The sequence below is a fragment of the Rhinopithecus roxellana genome, chromosome 20, assembly GCF_007565055.1.
Source record: "Rhinopithecus roxellana isolate Shanxi Qingling chromosome 20, ASM756505v1, whole genome shotgun sequence".
In the NCBI taxonomy this organism is placed as follows: Eukaryota; Metazoa; Chordata; class Mammalia; order Primates; family Cercopithecidae; genus Rhinopithecus; species Rhinopithecus roxellana.
Window position 1 is genome coordinate 65,450,187 of NC_044568.1, and position 23,567 is coordinate 65,473,753.

Below are 23,567 nucleotides of genomic sequence, written 5' to 3' on the forward strand. Positions count from 1 at the left end.
GCTACTTTTGCTTTTTAATCCCCTAAAGAATCTAAGCATTGAAGTGAATACAAAGGAGGAACTTAATAGATGCCTGATTTAAAACTGGCCAAGTCAGTAAAATCCAAATGTTTTCAACAATTATGTGACCAAAATAATTATTAAAAAGTGACGACCAATACATGTGTCTCTCCATCTGAGAATATCCATAAAAACATACAATGTTATCTAGGTATCATCTGTTCTATACTTAATCAATAAGCTATTATCTGAGTTCTAACAGATAATTCAAGAGGCAAAAATCTTAGTAAGATTTTAAATTTCCAGATAAAATGTATCAAAACTCTGAGATTAATTGTGGATGATAAAGTAAATTTACTTGCTCCAGAGTCAGTAAAAACAATCTCACAATGCTTTTCACTAAGTAATAAATATGTGCTCTAAATAATTCAATTGTTCAACAAGTATATTTGGAGCATTCTGGGCACAGCACTGAATTTGTCAAATTAAATATACCACACAATTTTTTCTCTTAGCATTTAAGACACATGAATTTTCTCTATTCAAAAACTTATTTCACTGACTTCAAATAAGAATAAAATGTTTGGGAAAAAGAACAGCCACATTCCATTTAACTCCTCTGTTTTATATAAAGATTCTGAGTACCTAATACAAGCTTCTGTCAGAAAAAACCCAAAAGAATTTTCACAATTTTTGAGTCAGGCAGGGTCTGGCTCTGTAGCCCAGGCTAGAGTGCAGTGGTACAATCTTGGCTCACTGCAACTTCTGCCTCCCAGGCACAAGCCATCCTCACACTTCAGCCTCCTAAGTAGCTGGGACCACAGGCATGTGCCACCACATCCAGCTAATTTTCGTATTTTTTGCAGAGATGGGTTCTGACTTTGTTGCCCAGGCTGGTCCTGAGCTCAAGTGATCTGCCCACCTTGGCCTCCCAAACTGCTGGGATTACAGGCATGAACTACTACGCCCAGACGCACAAATCTTACACTCCTACCACATGATAATGAAATTTTTTCTTTTACTGTAAAATAGGCAAGAAATCAAAGGATTTTACACATGAAAATTATGGGTAGGCTCATTTGTATATTACACTAGATATTAATAACTTAATATTTTTTATATAGTAAAAGAAGACCAGAGATGAAAGATAAGTTTACTATGAAAGAATCAATCTCTAATATAAAACTAGGATATGTGAGTAGAAAGGTTTGTCAGACCAGACCTTCCTGGAAAAGTGTCTAAGGCACAGCAGAAAGGTGACTCTACTATACTGAGAGACACAGGACTAACACAGCCTTAAGCCTTTTCTCTTTCCCTTTCTCCCTCAATACTTCATGAATGCATCCAAATTACATTACCATGGTTCTTCTCATTCAATAAATTTTTTGTTGCTGGTAAAAACATCTCCATAAGTTCAGGAACTTTCCTGATGACATGAACAGCACATAGTGCTGCCTATAAAAAAAACAATAAAAGAACAAAAGGTTTATTTCAATTATGCCAGGGCAACCAATCTTACAAAAAAAACACCAACACAAAAATCTCACCAACTTGTTCATCCACTAGAAAAATAAAGAAGAAAGAGGTTAGATATTAGATTTACGGCTGGTAACGGTGATGGTCCACTCCTATAATTCCAGCACTTTGGGAGCCCAAGGCAGGAGAATCACTTGAGCCCAGGAGTTTAAGAACAGACTGGGCAACACATTAAGAACCTGCCTCTATTTAAAAAAAAACTAAGAGGAGGCCAGGCGTGGTGGCTCACACCTGTAATCCCAGCACTTTGGGAGGCCGAGGCGGGCAGATCACAAGGTAAAGGAGATGGAGACCATCCTGCCTGACATGGTGAAACCCCATCTCTACTAAAAATAAAATTAAAAATACTAAAAATATGCTGGGCGTGGCGGTATGTACCTGTACTCCAGCTGCTGGGGAGGCTGAAGCAGGAGAATGGCGTGAACCCAGGAGGCGGAGCTTGCAGTGAGCCAAGATCAAGCCACTGCACTCCAGCCTGGGCAACAGAGCAAGACTCCGTCTCAAAAAAAAAAAATTAAGAGGAGAGAAAAGTATTTATTAACTGGTTGGGGATTTCCAGTTTATACTGTTATATTAAAAAGGTCTTCTAGCTCACCTCTCCCTTTTGCCTAGACAAGCAGGCAAAAACTTCCTACATTAGACTATGTATGGTTAATATGAATTTATCAAACAAGTTAAACATAACTTATGTGGAGTTTTGAGGAAGTAAAAATAGATAAGGATCTCAATCTGTGATAATCATACCTCTGAGTAAGATGACTAACAGGCTAAAAAACATCACACAACTGAAAGATACATACTGTAAATGCTATAAATCTGTTATGTTTAATAATATCTATGTGGCCCTCAAATGACTCAGCTGACATCAAGAAAATCATTTCAAAAATACTTAGTCTCTACTAAAGATGGTCTTACTAGTTTGTTCACTGGAAAATAAAAGTACATTTAAACACTGATTTTGCATATTCCGCAAAGTAACTATAACTACTAAATGTTTCAGTCAAATACCATAAAAGTTAGATATATTAACAAAAAAAAATTCTACTAATTCCACCCATGTTATATTTGGGAGGAAAAATAATTTTTTTTTCTAACCTGAAGGTATGTTTCATTTTAATATGATAATGAGCTTTCTGAACAAGAGTAGCTCACATATTATTTAAGAAAAAGGACCAGCTTACAAATTAAAAAAGATAATTTAACTTTGTTTGCAGCCATCATTAACTGCATATCATCCTAGGAAATGGCTTGGCCCTTTCAATGCCTCTTTCCCACACCATTAATAGATAGGCACAGTAAATGCCAAACGGATCACAGTTTATGTTCATTTCTTGGACTTCTAAATTCCATACACTTCATTTTCAAAGGTTGTAAGGTTCAAGCAATTTTGTTGTTGTTGTTGTTGTTGTTGAGACCGAGTCTCGCTCGTCACCCAGGCTGGAGTGCAGTGGCCGGATCTCAGCTCACTGAAGCTCCGCCTCCTGGGTTTATGCCATTCTCCTGCCTCAGCCTCCCGAGTAGCTGGGACTACAGGCCGCCGCCACGTCGCCCGGCTAGGTTTTTGTATTTTTTAGTAGAGACGGGGTTTCACCTGTTAGGCAGGATGGTCTCGATCTCCTGACCTCGTGATCCACCCGTCTCGGCCTCCCAAAGTGCTGGGATTACAGGCTTGAGCCACCGCGCCCGGCCGGTTCAAGCAATTTTTAAAAACTCAATAAAATGTTTATATCAACAAATAAAATCAGATAGAAGACTAATTCTCTTCTATTACTAATTCATTCGGAAAGTGGGTTCTACATCATTCCCTAATAATTATCTAGGTACCAATGGAACTGCCCTTCCAGAGATACAAAGGCACTAATACAAAGATATAGGCACTAATTATTAGGACAAAAGTAAATTCATAAAAATCTGTTCATAATCACCTTGTTGTATTACTGTTTAGAATCAGATAACTTAGGAATTTGGTATGCCACCTAGGATATATCCAGTAACATTTGTTTGTTTATAAATCATTTCCTTAAAAAAAGAGGAATTAAGGTTAATATACAATCATGTAAAATAGATTTACTGCACAGGAAAAATGACTTTACATTATCATGAGATCTTTCAAAAATTAGTAATCTGCCTTCTGATCTCCATAATACTCCCTAATCCAAACAGACATTTGGTTCATTAAAAGTTACCTTTTTTCTTAAGTAAGAGTTGGAGGTTTTCAGGAGCTTCTCTACCTCTCCTGCAAGATCTCTGCACATCTCTGAGGAGCCCATGCAGCCGAGGGTACAAAGTGCTAACCCCTGCACGAATTGCGTGCTATGATTAAGATCACTGAAAAAGAAAAGAGGAAGGTAGGAACAAGCATGCTCTGCCTGGTGCTCCCCAAGAAGCAGCTTCACAATTTCAAACTAGTGCAGAATAACTCAAGATTTCTCCAATAACAAAAACAACTAACGAAATTATTTATTGCAGAAAATGTTTATCCCAAATTTATTACATATTATCATTACAGTAAACAGACTGACAGTCCCTCCTATAGGCTTACAAGCCAATGTTTTCAGGTACCAAAGCAGTAGAAGTTGAAAAACATGTTATCTACTGGATGTCAAAGACATACACTTAAGAAAACTCAGCAAACTTGGTGGGTGGCGGGGGGAGCTCACACCTATAATCCTAGCACTTTGGGAGGCCAAGGCAGGTGGATAACCTGAGGTCAAGAGTTCGAGACCAGCCTGGCCAACATGGTGAAACCTTATCTCCACTAAAACTGTAAAAACTGGCCAAGCATAGTGGCAGGCACCTATAATTCCAGCTACTCGGGAGGCCAAGTAGCTACCCAGGTTCAAGAGATTCTTCTGCCTCAGCCTCCCGAGTAGCTGGGACTACAGGAGCGTGCCACTACGTCCAGTTAGTTTTATATTTTGTATTTTTAGTAGAGATGGGGTTTCACCACATTGGCCAGGCTGGTCTTGAACTCCCGACCTCGTGATCTGCCCGTCTCGGCCTCCCAAAGTGCTGGGATTACGGCCTCCCAAAGTGCTGGGATTACAGGCATGAGCCACCGCACCCAGCCCCCTACACAAATTTTAATCCTTTGCTTAACCTCTTTACGTATAAACTACTGAACTAAGAGCAATTCAAATATACTCTGGAAAGTAAATATAAACTCAGTAAATAGAAGTTCTTGATATTATATTACAAAAAAGACTTAAAAGAACAAAGTAGGCCAAGCATAGTGGCTCAAGCCTATAATCCTAGTACTTTGGGAAGCCAAGGCGGGTGGATAATCTGAGGTGAGGAGTTCAAGACCAGCCTGGCCAACATTGCAAAACCCCGTCTCTACTAAAAATACAAAAATTAGCCAGGCGTGGTGGCAGGCACCTAAAATCCCAGCTACTCAGGAGGCTGAGGCAGGAGAATCACTTCCCAGGTCGGGGCGGGCAGCGGGAGAGGGCGGTGGCAGCAGAGGAGGATGCAGTGAGCCAAGATCACACCACTTCACTCCAGCCTGGGCAAAAGAGCGAGACTCCATCTCAAAGAAAATACAAAAAAGAACAAAGTATTTAATAGTTGTTAGAAGAAAGAAAAGTAAGACTCACTTCTTGATACAGTTGGTCATGAGAAGATGGACATCTTGTCTTTCATCTAACAGCAGCATTGCCCCTAAATAGCCAATGCGTTTGTCTGTAAATTTTTGAGAGGCAATAAGCTTGAGGCACTCCAACTGCAAAAAAGAAAAAAAAAAAAGAAATTAAGAACTTGCTACCATAATCTAGAAAAGCAATGTTTTTAACCCAGAGTCCCCAGTTGGCTAAAGTACAAACGCGTTTCATCAAACTACCTAACTCTGTTCTTTTTTTTGAGATGGAGTTTCACTCTGGTTGCCCAGGCTGGAGTGCAATGGCGCAATCTCAGCTCACTGCACCCTCTGCCTCCCAGGTGCCAGCCATTCTCCTGCCACAGCCTCCCGAGTAGCTGGGATTACAGGAATTAGCCACCACACCTGGCTAATTTTTCTATGTTTAGCAGAGACGGGGTTTCACCATGTTGATCAGGCTGGTCTCGAACACCTGATCTCTGCTGATCCACCTGCCTCGGCCTCCCAAAGTGCCGGGATTACAGGCGTGAGCCACCATGCCTGCGCCTGGCTTTTCTTTTTTTCTGAGACAGGGTTTTGCTCTTACAGCCCAGGCTAGAGTGCAGTGGTGCGATCGCAGTTCACTGCAACCTCCACCTCCTGGGTTCAAGCGATTCTCCTGCCTCAGCCTTCTGAGTAGGTAGGACTACAAGCCCCCCCACCACACCCAGGTTATTTTTTTTTTTTTTTTTTTTGTATTTTTAGAACAGACAGGGTTTCAACATGTTGGCCAGGCTGGTCACGAACTGCTGACCATAGATGATCCGCCCGCCTCAGCCTCCCAAAGTGCTGGGATTACAGGCGTGAGCCACCATGCCTGGCCAAACTACCTACATCTTTTTAGAAGGCAAAGATTTAAGACCTTTGCATATCTTAATAGAAATCAAGTTCAAGAACAGATCATTTTAGCAAGGCCTCATGATATTTGCCATTCAAATAATCTCTCAGTTTTACATTAGTTTTGCAGATTCACACAAACATAAACTAGAAGTATTATAATAAGAGATTAACAACTCAAATTCTTAATCTCCAAGTTACATTAAATGAGCACCTAACGTGTGTTTAAGGTATGGTTCCATTCTGGGAATTAAAAAACTTAATAACTGGAAATACACCAACCCATTCTAATCATAAGGAATGTATAATTAATTTAAAAAAAGAGAGGCAATAACTAAGTTTAATATAATGTGGAAAGTATGTGAATCAAGTACATTTAGAGCTTGATCCAAGTACTATGGGAGAGGGCAAGGGTTTAGGAATCCAATACAGAAAAAACAAAAAACAGGAGAACTCAGTAGTGGAATTAAGCTAAAATGATTTACATGATTTCTTCTTTACATCATTGATAGAAATAGCTTCTTACGGCTTAAGAGTTCTTGTAAATTAGTTTGTTCCTCGATCTGGCCTTTCTTGAAACACCTTCAAAATCACTGACATACTTTATCACTCCATCTTGACAAACATGGAAAAGGCCAAAACATTACCTTTACAGCAGTATTCAAAGGGCGAACACAAGACAGACTAACAAAGAAGAGTTTTAAAAACCATGATCCCCTTTAGAATCATACATCCCAAGGAAAGGGGCTCAAATGGAGACCTGTGTAACAGGAAGTTAAAATCACGTGAGACTACTTTCCATTATGAATTTATCTACTAAATTCGAAAGTGAAATTGAGAAAAGTAAAACAGTTCCACAGAGTTGTTTCAAGCTATTTAAAAATTGCTTTCTCAATGTACCTGCATTAAAAACATCTAAGTTAGCTGAATACTATCACGAGCATTTCAAAGAAGTCTCCAAGGAAAATAACCAGGATCAAAAAGGAAAACATAAATGTCTTGTGAAATTGAAAAGATTATGTAAGTAACAAACCTTCCCTTTCTTCACATTCAATTAAAATTTAAAAAGCAATTTCTGAAACAGAAGTTGACGAAAGTCATCTTTACAATGTCAACAGAAAATTTACTAAGGTGAACGAGAAAATCAGAAGCTAAAATATTATCAAACAAATCTTACTCTTTTTCAAACTGGTTTTTCAAGCTTCTCGTTTCATAATTCTGTAAATATTTTAGTAGTGAAAGCAAATGTTCCAAGAATCAGATATCAGAATTTTCATCATACTCATTCAATCCTACTTCTGACAAACTCCAAGCATTGCACAAATAAATTATCCAAAAACATTTTATTAGGAATAGGACATACTCTTAGGCATTAATAATACTTTGTGGTTTTAGGGTCAAGTGTTTTTTTTGTTTGTTTTTTAAGGATGACCGTTTCTTTATTAAACTATACAAAAAAGGCACCTGGTAGCAGTGGCTCATGCCTGTAACAATGCCAGCACTTTGGGAGGCCGAGGTGGGTGGATCACCTGAGATTAGGAGTTCGAGACCAGCCTGGCCAACGTGGTGAAACCCCGTTTCTAATAAAAATACAAAAATCAGCCAGGTGTGGTGGTGGGCGCCTGTAATCCCAGCTACTTGGGAGGCTGAGGCAGGAGAATCATTTGAAATTGGAAGGCAGAGGTTGAAGTGAGCTGAGATCGCACCCCTGTACTCCAGCCTAGGCAAAAGAGCCAAACTCTGTTTATAATTAAAAAAAAAAAAAAAAAAAAAAAAAACAACTATACAAGAAAGGGAGGGGAGGGGGGCAGCTGTGGGGTTTGGTCCCACCCCCAGACTGGCGCTGTCTGAAAGGAGGGAATCTGAGGGAGATCCCAGGCAGGATAGGGTTGGGGCAGGACATGAGGCTAGGGATGCAGAGATTAGGCAGGAGAGGCTACAGGGTGGGGGGGTGTTGGGGGTGATGGGAGGGAGGCAAGAAGAAAACGAAGAGAGAGGAGCAACTGGGGCCAGCTGGGGAGCTCAGATGGAGCAGGTCAGGAGGTGGAACAATGGCAGAGTGAGGATGGAGGGGTCAGTGTCTGGAGAGGTGGAAATGAGAAAGCTGGGTAGAAAGAAGAGGGTGGGGGCTCTGGTGCAGGGCCCAGAGCAGGGAGCCAGGTGAAGAGTGGCTGCACTTGTCTGCTCCCATCCAACCTCCAGGCCCAGAGAGGCCTCCCATCCCCAGCCTGTTGGTAGGGGCTCATGCCAATGCCCCATTCTGTCTTCTGCTGCTATGGATCCGGTTCATCCTCTTCTTCAGCAGCTCTCTTCAGCTCGGGCCCTTCATCACCATCATCTTCCTCTTTGGGCCAGTTCTCCTCCTCCTCCACCACTTCCTTCTTTCACTCTTTCTGGCTTGCCTTCTCCTCCACCTTCTCCTTCATGTCCTTGGTGCCCAACTGAGCCACTGCCTCCACACTTTTCTCCAACACGGTGTTGGAACTGGGGCTAGCAGGGAGCTAGGGTCCCAGTGCCAAGAAAGAGGGGTCCTGGGCAGTGGACGGTGACTGAGGCTGGAACCTGGCATTGTGGCAGCAACAGCAGCAGTGGCTGCTCAGTTGGGTCAAGTTTTAAGATAGACACACTAAGTCATCAGTGACTAATGCATACAAGCTGTTGTTTTTTGTGACATTTGTTTAAGACATACCTAAACTTTGCCCCCTCTCTCTGTGTGCAGCAGGCATAGAGGGGGAAACACAAAACAACCAACCAAAAAAACCAAGCAAAAAAAACAAAAAAAAACCCTTACCTAAAACATAAACAGCAAAAAGAAAAACGAAAAGTTAAAGGGGCAAGCATTATTTCAATATTCCCCCATTTATACAGGGACTTTGCTTCAAAAACAAGCATTTGCTTTTTGAAGGTGACAAATCTAAGGGAAAACGTAAGGTTATATGACTGGAAATAGCATCTGATATATACACTCCAGTGATGCATTAACTCTGATCACACTTTATACTTAAGTGGCCAGCAACAGTGCTAAGAATATACCATGTTTAATCTTTAAGACTGTTATCAAGGCCGGGCGCAGTGGCTCACACCTGTAATCCTAGCACTCTGGGAGGCCAAGGTGGGTGGATTGCCTGAGCTCAGGAGTTCTAGACCAGCCTGGGCAACACGGTGAAACCCTGTCTCTACTAAAATACAAAAAATTAGCCAGGCGTGGCGGCGTGCGCCTGTAATTCCAGCTACCTGGGAGGCTGAGGAAGGAGGATCACTTGAAACCGGGAAGCGGAGGTTGCAGTGAGCTGAAATCGGGCCACTGCCCTCCAGCCAGGGCGACAAAGCGAGACTCCATCTCAAAAAAAAAAATGTTATCAGTTTTCAAATGTTGAAAAAGAAAGATAAAGGATAGGGGAAAAAAGTACAATGGGGGAGATGCACGCAAAAGGAGGGCATCCATTTTTCCACAGCAATCTCCAAATCTCCAAAAGTAAAACTCCACACTGTTGCATGAGTTAAAGAACAGAAGGAAAAAAGTAATCAATTACATGCATCTGCCCCTTAGGTAACAATCTCAAATATTTCAGTGGAGTACTACTACTCCACTTAAAGCTACTTGAAAAACCCACCTGAAACATTTCTAACTACAACTCTAGCAGACGCTTTAAGACCAGAGTAAACAGTCCAGCTTTCATATCCACACTCCACACAATTAACGGAAAACTTTTACTTCACAGCAGAAGCATTCTAGTCAGAGATTAGCAACAAGCCTAAGAGATTGAAGTTTTCAGCCCCCTTTGTAACAAATACAGTGCCTGAAGAAGTGGTTCCCAAACTTAACTAGTCAGAACAGGTAGGAGAGTTTTGAAAATGATGGGTCACCGCCCCTGCCCCACTCCTGCCGATATTATGATGGAGTAAATTTGATGTAGACACCAACAATTTAATTTTTACAAAATTTTTCTAGATGACTCTCTTTTTTGGGGGGTAGGAGGGACAGTCTCACTCTGTCACCCAGGCTGGAGTGCAGTGGTGTTAGCTCAATGCAACCTCCTCTGACTCTCGCGTTCAAGCAATTCTCGTGCCTCAACCTCCCAGGTAGCTGGGACTACAGATGCGTGCCACCAACCCCAGCTAATTTTTGTGTTTTTATTATTGATAGGGTTTTGCCATGTTAACCAGGCTGGTCTCAAACTCCTGGCTTCAAGTGATACGCCCACCTCGGCCTCCCAAAGTGCTGGGATTATAGGCATGAGCCACCATACCCAATCTATTTCTTTTTAATATTCAGAAATAACTGCCTGGTTTATACACACACACCTAAAATCATAATTTTTGAAAAGCAAGCTTGTTATAACTGCACTACCACTATGTAGGCCTGGCAACACAAAATCTATATAGAGCAGAGTCTGTGTTTTCATTCTTCGGGGAAAAAAACAAAAAAACAAAAACCTGACATTCCTCGTGAATCCAATTTTTTCTTTTGAGAAAATGATGAAATATTCCACTCAAAATACATAAAACTCACTTAGCAGTCACTGACCCACCCAGCGGCTTTATCAAATCTTAACATTTCACCCTATTTATTTTAAAGTTTTTAACATTACAGATTCAACTGAAGCCCTCTGTGTACGGGGCCTCAATCTCATTTCTCCATCCCAGAAGTAATCAAAACCCCAAACTGCTGCTCATGACTGCCATGCCATATATTCTTACTGCACATGGAGAGACAGGTGGTTTGAAATGTTTTAAACTTTAAATAAATATCAAACTGTATTCCTGCTCTTTTCGCTCAACAGCTTTGAGTATTACTCACATCAAGACAAGATGTTCCAATTCAGTCAAAACTCATTGCTACATAGTATCCCACTTTTGAATATAAACTTACCTATCATCTGAGGACAAAGAGATTGTTTGCAATGTTTTATTATTAGAAACACTGCTGAAATGAATACTCTTATACATACATGTCTTTGTATACTGGACAATTTATCCACCTGGGGGGTAGTACCCCAGCACAGTACCAGCTTAAGTACTTTTTGTATACTGGACAGTTTATCTAGGTTATATACCTAAGGAGGCTTGATCAAATTCAGATTTTTCAGGTTTTGCTTTGTTCTGTTGTGATCTCATTTTGCAAATATGCACCACTTAGAGCCAGTGGTATGAACTTTCATCAGGAGGCATATAATTATTTCTGGTAGTTGTCTCTCTTTTGTGACTTTAGCAGCACTGATGATCATCATGGGTTGCAAAATGATTATATTTGAATTCTTTCCTTAATTTATTAGTTGGACTACAGCTCTAAGAAGAAACTTCTCTATATAGAAGAAAGGCCATACTATTGCTAAGGAAAGGTAATACACATGTTTATTTCAATCAATTACAATTATTATCCTTTTTTTTATTGACAGAGTCTTACTGCCAACCAGGACGGAGTGCAGTGGTGCGATCTCGCCTCACTGCAACCTCCGCCTCCCAGGTATAAGCGATTCTCAAGCCTCAGCCTCTGGAACACCTGGGATTACAGGTATCTGCCACCATGCCTGGCTAATTTTTGTATTTTTAGTAGAGATGAGGTTTCGCCATGTTGGTCAGGCTGGTCTCGAACTCCTGAGCTCAAGCCATCTGCCTGCCTCAGCCTCACAAAAGACTGAGATTACAGGTGTTAGTCACCGCACCCCGCCTACTATTATTATTCTTTTTTTTTTTTTTTCTTTTTTTTGAGACGGAGTCTCACTCTGTTGCCCAGGCTGGAGTGCAGTGGCGCAGTCTCAGCTCACTGCAACCTCCTCCACCTTCCGGGTTCATGCGATTCTCCTGCCTCAGCCTCCTGAGTAGCTGGGATTACAGGCACCTGCCACCACGCCCGGTTAATTTTTGTATTTTTTGTATTTTTAGTAGAGGTGGGGTTTCACCATGTTGGCCAGGATGTTATCGAACTCCTGACCTTGTGATCTGCCTGTCTCGGCCTCCCAAAGTGCTGGGATTACGGGCGTGAGCCATCATGCCCAGGCGATTATTATTCTTACTAATGTTCAAAGTATCTCTTTTGGGGGTATGACAGCCTCTTCTGGTGACTACTGAAACCTTTTGACATGATCTTTGCAGTCTTTCCTGCTTTCCGGCATAGTAATATCGTTATTTTGTACATTTTCTTACCCTGGATTTGGGATCAGCCATCTTTCAAATGGGCTGAAAATAGTATTTGGAGACCACAATCTAGGCTTAAGGATAGCTCATTGCTATGGGTCTGGTCATTAATTCTGAGGCTTTTCAAGGCATAGCACCAGCTTAAGCACTTTAAGAAAAAATTCCTTAGTGTGAAAAAGCATGTCTACTAAACCCTATATGAATCACCCACATATTACTGTAGAGCATTTGTTTACAGCTTTAACAAGAGTGGTTATTATCATCACTTATTTGCAATAATGTACTACCTGTACAGTGTAATAAGAAAATAAGAAAATGTATAAGGATGTCAAAGGAAAAAAACAGAACTGCCATTGTTTGCAGACAATAGTAGTACTGACTACATGGGAACAATGACATCTACAGAGACTCTTAGCACCAAGTTCAATAATGTGGCAAAGTAGATAAATATTTTTAAAAATCAATTGTATCACTATAGATCTAAAACATAATTATGTAAAATTTTATTTTATTTATTTATTTATTTATTTATTTATGTAATTTTTTTTTTTTTTTTTTTTTTGAGACGGAGTCTCGCTCTGTCGCCCAGGCTGGAGTGCAGTGGCCAGATCTGGGCTCACTGCAAGCTCTGCCTCCCGGGTTCACGCCATTCTCCTGCCTTAGCCTCCCAAGTAGCTGGGACTACAGGCGCCCGCCACCTCGCCCGGCTAGTTTTTTGTATTTTTTTTTCAGTAGAGACGGGGTTTCACTGTGTTACCCAGGATGGTCTCCATCTCCTGACCTCGTGATCCGCCCATCTCGGCCTCCCAAAGTGCTGGGATTACAGGCTTGAGTCACCAAGCCCGGCCTTAAAATTTTAAAGGATACTATTTGCAACAGAAACAAGATCTCTAAAGAACCTACAAATACATTTCTCCAAAGATGTCTAAGACTTAAAAATCCCGGCCAGGCGCGGTGGCTCAAGCCTGTAATCCCAGCACTTTGGGAGGCCGAGACGGGCGGATCACGAGGTCAGGAGATTGAGACCATCCTGGCTAACACGGTGAAACCCCGTCTCTACTAAAAATACAAAAACTAGCCGGGCGAGGTGGTGGGCGCCTGTAGTCCCAGCTACTCGGGAGGCTGAGGCAGGAGAATGGCGTAAACCCGGGAGGCGGAGCTTGCAGTGAGCTGAGATCTGGCCACTGCACTCCAGTCCAGGCGACAGAGCGAGACTCCGCCTCAAAAAAAAAAAAAAAAAAAAGACTTAAAAATCCCGTGTTTTAAGCGAAATTTTTAAAAAAATTTTTTTAAAAGATGTATAAGAATTTATGGAGAACATTGTAAAATTTAGAGAAGCTAAAGAAGTGCAGTCCTATGCTACACAGATGGAAAGGAAGAATATCCTACACAGGTAATTGGGTATAGCAAGCAAGGCTGGAACTGGGGAAAAACAGAATCAGGCCCAGCCTGGAAGCAGCATACTACTGACATGTGGTAACGTAGATTTCCATTCCACAAATCTTATTATTTTTCTAAGAGAAATTAGGAATCCAGATTTCTATAGAAATTCTTTTTTGTTCTTACGTACTGGCAGAAACCATTTTAAATACCATACAGGACAAAAAAGAACGCATCTGTGGAAGAATCTGGCCCCGAGCCACCAGTTTTCTACTCCTGCAATCTACCTACTTCTTTAGATAATTCATTAATATTTCTGGGTTGTGCTTAACCCACACACGGAAAAAGGTTACACACACTACAGGAAATCTATGACCACTTTTGTTATAAAAATGGTGAGGATACTGTCTCTTACATTATTAAGAGACTCCTAGACCAAAGGTCCATATAAAAAAAATCTCTTAGAATTCAGTGCTTCAAAAAACATTGCTGTCCTTTAGCAAACGGTAAAATGCATAACATTTGAGGCTTTCTATATACAAAATATGTGTCTAACACTTACTAACTTACTCTTCATAATAACACTATACAGTAGGCATTAAGACTGTCCCCATTTTACAGATGAGGAAACTGAGACACAGAAAGGTTAAAGATCATGCTCAAAGTCAGAAGTCACATCCAGGCAGTCTGGTTCTCTATAGTTTTGCTCTTCCATCTTGGCAATAACAACTACCTAACAGGTGACTGTCTCTTTTCTTGCCTTAGCTGTCACGCCAACAGCAACTACACATGCCTTATGCTCTAAATGCTTCCTTTTTCCAACTCTCAATTTCTACTATTTTTTTTCTCTTTAATGTAGATGCTGATAGTTTATGCCATCTCAAATTCTTTGTACAGCAAGGAAGGGCTAAGTTTTTTTTTTTTTTTTTTTTTTGAGACAGAGTCTTGCTCTGTCACCCAGACTGGACTGCAATGGTATGATCTCGGCTCACTGCAACCTCCACCTTCCAGGTTCAAGCAATTCTCCTGCCTCAGCCTCCCGAGTAGCTGGGATTACAGGCGCTCACCACCACGCCTGGCTAATTTTTGTCTTTTTAGTAGAGACAGAGTTTCCCCATGCTGGCCAGGATGGTATCAAACTCCTGACTTCAGGTGATCCCCCCACTTTGGACTCCCAAAGTGCTGGGATTACAGGCGTACGTCACCGTGTCCATCCTACCCTACTCCTTAAGTTTTACTGTAAAACTTAAGACTTATAAAATATAACTACTAGACATTTTTTTTTTTTTTTTTTTTTTTGAGACGGAGTCTCGCTCAGTCGCCCAGGCTGGAGTGCAGTGGCCGGATCTCAGCTCACTGCAAGCTCCGCCTCCCGGGTTTACGCCATTCTCCTGCCTCAGCCTCCCGAGTAGCTGGTACTACAGACGCCCGCCACCTCACCCGGCTAGTTTTTTGTATTTTTTAGTAGAGATGGGGTTTCACCGTGTTAGCCAGGATGGTCTTGATCTCCTGACCTCGTGATCCGCCCGTCTCGGCCTCCCAAAGTGCTGGGATTACAGGCTTGAGCCACCGCGCCCGGCCAGCTACTAGAAATTTTTAAATTTCTAATGTGGCTTATATTTTATTTCTATCAGCATCATATTAGATACTGCAGTAAAAAGTTTTTAAAAAGGTAAAATTAGTTTTAATAATATTCTTTAATCAATATATCTAAAATATCATTTCAACATATGATCAACACAAAATTTATTATTAGGTATTTTACACTTGCTTTTCCACTAAAGTTTCTATATATAATACGTACTTTACACTTACTGCACATCTCAATTTGTACATTTTCATCAGAAATAGCTGAACTAAAAAGAAAAAAAAGAAATAGCTGAACTGTATTTAGAGTTCATAAAATTTACTGTTTATAAAGTACACTACCACACCCAAGTTGTTTAAAACACATTTAAAAGTCTTCCAATAATAACTAGGCTAGGTGCTGTGGCTCACACCTGTAATCCCAGCACTTTGGGAGGCTGAGACGGGTAGATCACTTGAGGTCAGGAGTTCAAGACTAGACTGGCCAACATAGTGAAACCCCGTCTCTACCAAAAATACAAAAATTAGCTGGTGTGGTGGCGGGTGCCTGTAGCACAGCTACTCAGCAGGCTGACAGGAGAATCGCTTGAACCTGGGCAGTGAAGGTTGCAATGAGCCGAGATCGTGCCACTGTACTTCAGCCTGGGCAACAGAGCAAGACTACATCTCAAAAAAAAAAAAAAGTTTTCCAATAACTAAATCAACTACCAAAAAAAACCTTATTTTCCTTTAGGATTCACCTGAGCTGAAACAGCCACATTCCAAGAGGTCAATAGTTACATGCAGCTACTGGTTACCATAATGAACACCGCATCTAACTAATAAAATGCAATTAAAGAGTGGCTGCAGGCTGGGCGTGGTGGTTCATGCCTGTAATCCCAGCACTTTGGGAGGCCAAGGCAGGTGGATCACCTGAAGTCAGGAGTTTGAGACCAGCCTGGCCAACATGGTAAAACCCCGTCTCTACTGAAAACACAAAAAAATTAGCTAGGCGTGGTGGTGGGCGCCTGTAGTCCCAGCTACCAGGGAGGCTGAGGAAGGAGAATGGCGTGAACCCGGGAGGTGGAGCTGAGTGATTATTGACTCACTCAGTGAGTCACCATGGCTCTGTGATGGCTTACTGTAGCCTCAACCTGCTGGGCTCAAGCTCTCCTCCTACCTCAGCCTCTCGAGTCACTGGGACTGCAGGTGCGTGGCACCACACCTAGCTAATTTTTTTTTTTTTTGAGATGGAGTCTCGCTCTGTTGCCCAGGCTGGAGTCCGGTGGCGTGATCTCAGCTCACTTCAACCTCCTCCTACCGGGTTCGAAAGATTCTTCTGCCTCAGCCTCCCAGGTAGCTGGGAATACAGGCGTGTGCCACCACACCTGGCTGATTTTTGTATTTTTTGTAGACATGGAGCGTTACCATATTGGCCAGGCTGGTCTCGAATTCGTGACCTCCTTATCTGTCTGTCTTGGCCTCCCAAAGTGCTGGGATTATAGGCGTGAGGCACTGCTCCCAGCCCCCCAGCTAATTGTTTGAGACAGAGTCTCACTCTGTTGCCCAGGCTGGAGTGTGCAGTGGACACCACAGGCTTACTTTCTACTCAGCTCACTGCAGCCCCGACCTTCTGGGAACCACACCAGGCTAATTTTTGTATTTTTTGTAGAGACAGGGCTTTGCTGTGTTGCTCAGGCTGATTTTGAACTCTTGTGCACAAGCAATCCACGTGTCTTGGCATCTCAAAGTACTGAGATTACAGGTGTGCACTACCATGCTTGGCCAGCTAATTAAAAAAAAAAATTGGGGTGGGCGTGGTGGCTCACGCCTATAAACCCTGCACTTCGGGAGGCTGAAGTGGGCGGATCACAAGGTCAAGAGATCGAGACTATCCTGGTCAACATGGTGAAACCCCATCTCTAATAAAAATACAAAAATTAGCTGGGCATGGTGGTACGCACCTGCAGTCCCAGTTACTCGGGAGGCTGAGGCAGGATAATCGCTTGAACCCGGGAGGTGGAGGTTGCAGTGAGCTGAGATTGTGCCACTGCATTCCAGCCTGGCGACAGAGTAAGACTCCTTCTCAAAAAAATAAAAAAATAAAAAAAATTATAGAGTAGGGATTCTGCCACATTGCCCCGGCTGGTGTTAAACTCCTGGGCTCAAGTGGTCCTTGGGCCTCAACCTCCCAAAGTGCTGTGATTATAGGTGAGAGCCATAGTCCCGTTACTAAGGGCAAATTCTTGAATTTGGAATCAGAGTAGATATAAGATTTTGGGGGATATTTCATTTTGTAAAAAAACTCTATATATTTTCTAAGATTCATTTCTTTAATGTGTTTAAATAGAATGTGCTTTTAGGGTTAGGTGGCATTTCGGGGTATTTTGGGACTTAATTATTTGATAAAATATTTAATTCTTAGGTAGAAAGTGTAAATGCTCAAGAAAACTGTGCTAAAATTTTATCATAAAATATTTTTCTGAATGGGACTAGGAATCATAATTTTAATTTCTTATTCTGTTTCCTCTGTTTAAATGAGTCACCATCTTGTTCATATCAGTAATTTGGTACCCCATCCGTTGGAATTACCTTTATAATACGCCTGTGAAAGGTTCATATCTAGGTTTTGTCACCTGCATGTATGAATCACAGTGCCATTTTCATCTAGTGTATGATAACAGCCACTTTTCTTTTTTTTTTTTTGAGATGGAGTCTCGCTGTGTTGCCCAGGCTGGAGTGCAGTGGCGTAATCACAGGCTCACAGAAAGTAAGCCTGTGGTGTCCACTGCACACTCCAGCCTGGGCAACAGAGTGAGACTCTGTCTCAAACAATTAGCTGGGGGGCTGGGAGCAGTGCCTCACGCCTATAATCCCAGCACTTTGGGAGGCCAAGACAGACAGATAAGGAGGTCACGAATTCGAGACCAGCCTGGCCAATATGGTAACGCTCCATGTCTACAAAAAATACAAAAATCAGCCAGGTGTGGTGGCACACGCCTGTATTCCCAGCTACCTGGGAGGCTGAGGCAGAAGAATCTTTCGAACCCGGTAGGAGGAGGTTGAAGTGAGCTGAGATCACGCCACCGGACTCCAGCCTGGGCAACAGAGCGAGACTCCATCTCCAAAAAAAAAAAAATTAGCTAGGTGTGGTGCCACGCACCTGCAGTCCCAGTGACTCGAGAGGCAGAGGTAGGAGGAGAGCTTGAGCCCAGCAGGTTGAGGCTACAGTAAGCCATCACAGAGCCACAGACTGGGCCACAGAGCAAGACCCTGCCTCCAAACAAAAAAAAAAAAAAGAATATGCTCTTAAAGAACTTAATTGGGAATATATAAATGTACTGCTTACAAAATGTTAATAATGGTTATCGCTGAGGAATTAAGAGTCTTCCCCCTCACAAGACTTTTTTATAGCCCAATTTCTAATATATCAGATTTCTGTAAATCTAACCTAATACTTAAAATCAATCAACAAGAACACATGGGCATCAATTTGCTTTATACTATGACACATACTATATGGATAACCACCTGGATCAATTTTTGATGTGATAAAGCTTATAATTGAAACATGAGAGCTTCAGGGTTTAATTCTACTTCTAACACTCTATGAATGAAATATGAAATATATTTCAAAGAATGTATTATATTTTAGAAACTATTCATGTGAAAAAGAATACTATTATGACACTAATTCTGTCCCAAACCAAATACATTAATATATTGATGAACTGGCAGTTGCTTCTGCCTGGCCCCTTTTCTTTTGATCCAGTCCCCTTTCCTCTGATACTAACACATCAATTTTATTTTGGGAAACTAATGGACTCCCACTCTCGATCATATATTTCTAAAGATGTTGACCCCACTCCAAACCCGAAGATGAGCATAAAACCCAAGTCAGTCTGGTAACATTAAATCCAGTACTTTTTTGTTTTAACTTGGGGGCAGGAGATCGCCTTCCACTGAAATTACTGACCTAAACAGAAAATAAGCTGCTGGCTATCTTTCCTGATAGTGCTGTACATTCCTGATAGTGTTGCAGTGAGCCGAGATCGTGCCCTTGCACTCCAGCCTGGGCAAAAAGAGTGAAACAACTCCATCTCAAAAAAAAAAAAAAAATACTGTGAACTTCTCCACATAACATTGTGCCCAGAGAAAATATTAAGACGACATTTAGCAAGCCTTTTTAAAAAAAAAAAAGAAAGAAAGAAATGGGATTTTACTTTGTTACCCAGGCTGGAGCACAGTGGTGCAATCATAGCTCACTGAGGCCTCGACACTCGAAATCCTCTTGATTTACCTTCCTGAGCAGCTGGGACTAAAGGCATGCTCTATTATACCAGGCATTTTTTTTTTTTTTTTTAAGAGCAGGCTCTCACTATGTTGCCCAGGCTGATCTCAAACTCCTGGTCTCAAGTGATTCTCCCACTTCAGTGTCCCAAGTAGCTGGGATTACAGGCACAAGCCACTGCGCCCGGCCGAAACATTTTCTTAAATATTCATTATAGTCCAGGCACTCTGGCCGAACAATCACATAATCCTGGTCAATCTTTAAGCAAGCTAGCTATCACCATCAAAACATTCTCTCATCCGCATAATGAGACTCCCAATGGAAAGGATAATTGATGGCAGTATCATGCCTTTCCGGGTCTGCAGCTTGCTCTCTCAATCTTACCCTCAGTTCCACAATAATTAGACTACAAGGCTATCAAAAGCACCTCCCCACCAGAAAAAGATGGATAATCCCTGAGCAACAGTGTCAAAGAATACCCTTGCTACATGTAGTCTCAGCCCAGCCTACCTGTCCAAAGTGAGCAGGGTAGCCCAGCATGTGCATATACAGTAATTTTGCCACATTCCGACATCGGTATGTATTGTCTTCTTCTCTAAAAGATGACCGGATTGCAGCACATTCTTTCTGGATCATTTCTCGTTCTTCAGCTTGGGTTCGGGCTGTCCGGATGGTCCGGATCAGCTCCCGCAATCTGATGGGGGCTGGCATCCTCTGGATATGGAAAGACATTAAATAGAGATGTTCACATTTTTTACGACCAAAGCTATTCACGTAACTTCACATTTAAGTTTTTGACTAGTTTTTAAGAATTCAAGACTTGCCGAATCCAGCTCAGCTAAGCTAAACAAAGCTTGTTAAGCTTCAGCAAAGCTATTACATACAGACCTCTCAACTCTGTACATTTTGTTTTTTTGTAGCCTCTGGAAAGGCTACAAACAAAAATGGTTAAGTATTACATTAAGCAAAATAAGACAAAGAATACACTAAATATGTAAAGTCCATCACTAATATCAAAATATCTCAGAAACTAATACAACTCAAATCTTTAAGGAAAGGTCTATGCCTAACCTTAAAAAAGATAGATATTTTCTGTTCAACTGCTGTTAAACACAACATAGCTCAACAAAAATAAATACGGTCACAATCATAGCTCAATTCAACAAAATATGAGAGATTGAGAAGACCAATTGTCAGATTAAAACACATTCAACAAACTGTAATCATCTCAGTACACTGCATATACTTTGAAAATGTGATGAGGAAAAAATAAACCAATCACAGAAAACAAGGCTATTAGTGTCATGAATATCTTTTAAAAGTAAAAAGTTAACAAAGGACATATAACAGCCTAAATAATTGTTAACAAACAAACAACAACAACAACAAACAGAATGTGTACCACCTAATTTCAAGAATTACTACAAAGCTATAGTAATCAGGGAAATGTGGAACTAACTGAATTTAAGAATACACTGAAGCAGGCCAGGCACGGTGGCTCAAGCCTATAATCCCAGCACTTTGGGAGGCCAAGGCGGGCAGATCACCTGAGGTCGGGAGTTTTGAGACCAGCCTGGCCAACATGGAGAAAACCCCATCTCTACTAAAAATACAAAATTAGCTGGCCATGGTGGCACATGCCTGTAATCCCAGCTACTCAGGAGAATCGCCTGAACCCGGGAGGTGGAGGTTGCAGTGACCAAGATCGCACCACTGCACTCCAGCCTACGCAACAAGAGTGAAACTCCGTCTCAAAAAAAAAAAAAAAAAAATGCACAAGTGATTTTTAACAAAGAGACCAGAATTATTGAATAGGAGCAAGATAGTCTTCCAATGAATGGTGCTGGCAACTATATCTCTCCATGGGGCAAAAAAATTAATCTCAATCCTAACTGCACACAATACACAAAAATTAACTAAAAATGGATCACAAACCTAAAAGTTAAAGCTAAAACTAAAAATCTTCCAGAAGAAAACAAAGAGGAAAATCTTTACAAACAGGTTAAACAGAGAGACTTCACACACAACCATGAAGTATAAAAGAAAAACTTGATAACTGGACCCTATCAAAGTCTAAAATTTTTGCTCGTCAAAAGACATCATTATGAAAATAAGGCACACCAGCTGGGCACAGTGGCTCATGCCTGTAATGCCAGCACCTTGGCAGGCTGAGCCAGGAGGATCACCTGAGGTCAGAAGTTTGAATGGCCAACATGATGAAAACCTGTCTCTACTAAAAATATAAAACTAGGCTGGGCGCGATGGCTCAAGCCTGTAATCCCAGCACTTTGGGAGGCCGAGACGGGCGGATCACGAGGTCAGGAGATCGAGACCATCCTGGCTAACACGGTGAAACCCCGTCTCTACTAAAAAAAATACAAAAAACTAGCCGGGCGAGGTGGCGGGCGCCTGTAGTCCCAGCTACTCGGGAGGCTGAGGCAAGAGAATGGCGTAAACCCGGGAGGCGGAGCTTGCAGTGAGCCGAGATGCCGCCACTGCACTCCAGCCTGGGCGACAGAGCGAGACTCCGTCTCAAAAGAAAAAAAAAAATATATATATATATACACACACACACACACACACATATATATATACACATATATATATACACACACATATATATATACACATATATATACACACATATATATACACACACACACATATATATACGTATATATATACACACACATATATATACGTATATATATACACATATATATATATAAAACTAGCCAGGTGTGGTGGCACATGACTGTAATCCCAGCTACTTGGGAGGCTGAGGCAGGAGAAGTGCTTGAACCTGGGAGGCGGAGGCTGCAGTGAGTGAGGAAGGAAAGAAGAAAGAAGGAACGGAGGGAGGGAGGGAGGGAGGGAGGGAAGGAAGGAAAGAAGGGAGGGAGGGAGGGAGGGAAAGGAAAGAAAGGAAAGAGAGAGAAACAGAAAGAAGGAAAGGGCAAGCCGCAGAAAGGGAGAAATATTCAATATACATACCTGTCAAAAGACTTGCATTCAGGATATGTAACTTTTACAACTCAGTAATAAGACAATCTTAATTAGAAAGTGGGTAAAAAGGCTGGGCGTGGTGGCTCACGACAGTAACCCCAGCACTTTGGGAGGTCGAGGCTGGTGGATCACCTGAGGTCAGGAGTTCAAGATCAGCCTGATCAACATGGAGAAACCCCGTCTCTACTAAAAATACAAAAAATTAGCCAGGTATGGTGGTGCATGCCTGTAATCCCAGCTACTCTGGAGGCTGAGGCAGGAGAATTGCTTGCACCCAGGAGGCAGAGGTTGTGGTGAGCCGAGACTGCACCACTGCACTCCAGCCTGAACTAGAAGAGCGAAACTCCGTCTCAAAAAAAAAAAAAAGTGGGTAAACAAACAAAAAAGGCTAAAATATTAGAACAAACACTTCTCAAAAAAACATACGAATGGTTGTAAGCACATGAAAAGATGCTTAATATCATTAGTTAGCAGGGAAAACCAAATTAAAACCATGATGACAGATCATTGCAGTTACAAAAAAAAAAAAGAAGAAGAAAACCATAATGAGATACCACAAAAACGGCTAAAATTAAAGACTTGCCATACCAAGACTTGGCAATGATATAGCACAACTGAACTTCCATAAAATGCCCATGGGAATAAAAATGGTTCAACTACTTTAGAAAACAGTTTGGCAGGTTTTTATGACGTTAAACATACACTTAGCACATAATTCAGCAAATCTACTCAATGTTTACCCAAGAGAAGTATTTACCCATGAGTAATGAAAATATGTATCTTCACCAAAACTTGTACATAAAATGTTCATAGAAATTTAATTTATAACTGCCAAAAACTGAAAACAATCCAAATGCCCATAAACAGGTGAATGGATGATGGTATACCCATATAATGGAATATTTATCAGAATAAAACAGAATCCGTTATACACAACATGAAAGAGTCTCAAACACATTCTAAGCTAACATTCTGCTAAGCAAAGGCAGCAGACACAATACAGTACATATTATATGATTCCATTTACGTGAAATTCTAGGACAAAGCTAATCCATAGTGATGGAAAAAACATCACTGTGTGGCTGGGCGCAGTGGCTCACGCCTGTAATCCTAGCACTTTGGGAGGCTGAGGCAGGCAGATCACCCGAGGTCAGAAGTTCGAGACCAGCTTGGTCAACA

General features: G+C 41.5%; 2 protein-coding genes across 3 annotated transcripts in view; both read right to left on the bottom strand.

Moving 5' to 3' along the window:
- Positions 1 to 23,567, bottom strand: part of AP1G1 (adaptor related protein complex 1 subunit gamma 1) — an 88,656-nt gene that overhangs the window by 41,143 nt on the left and 23,946 nt on the right. For both annotated transcript variants that reach the window (XM_010354030.2, XM_030924793.1), the window contains exons 2-5: positions 19,893 to 20,096; positions 5,133 to 5,257; positions 3,723 to 3,864; positions 1,359 to 1,455 (exon numbers count right to left, since the gene is read on the bottom strand). In XM_010354030.2, coding sequence (XP_010352332.1) covers positions 1,359 to 1,455; positions 3,723 to 3,864; positions 5,133 to 5,257; positions 19,893 to 20,093 — 565 coding nt within the window. In that variant the 5' untranslated portion in view covers positions 20,094 to 20,096. The remainder of the gene's footprint in view (positions 1 to 1,358; positions 1,456 to 3,722; positions 3,865 to 5,132; positions 5,258 to 19,892; positions 20,097 to 23,567) is intronic.
- On the bottom strand, positions 7,824 to 9,630 carry LOC104654763. The gene is given in 2 exon segments (XM_030925387.1): positions 7,824 to 8,508; positions 9,622 to 9,630. Coding segments are annotated over 2 exon segments (474 nt in total). The 3' UTR covers positions 7,824 to 8,043.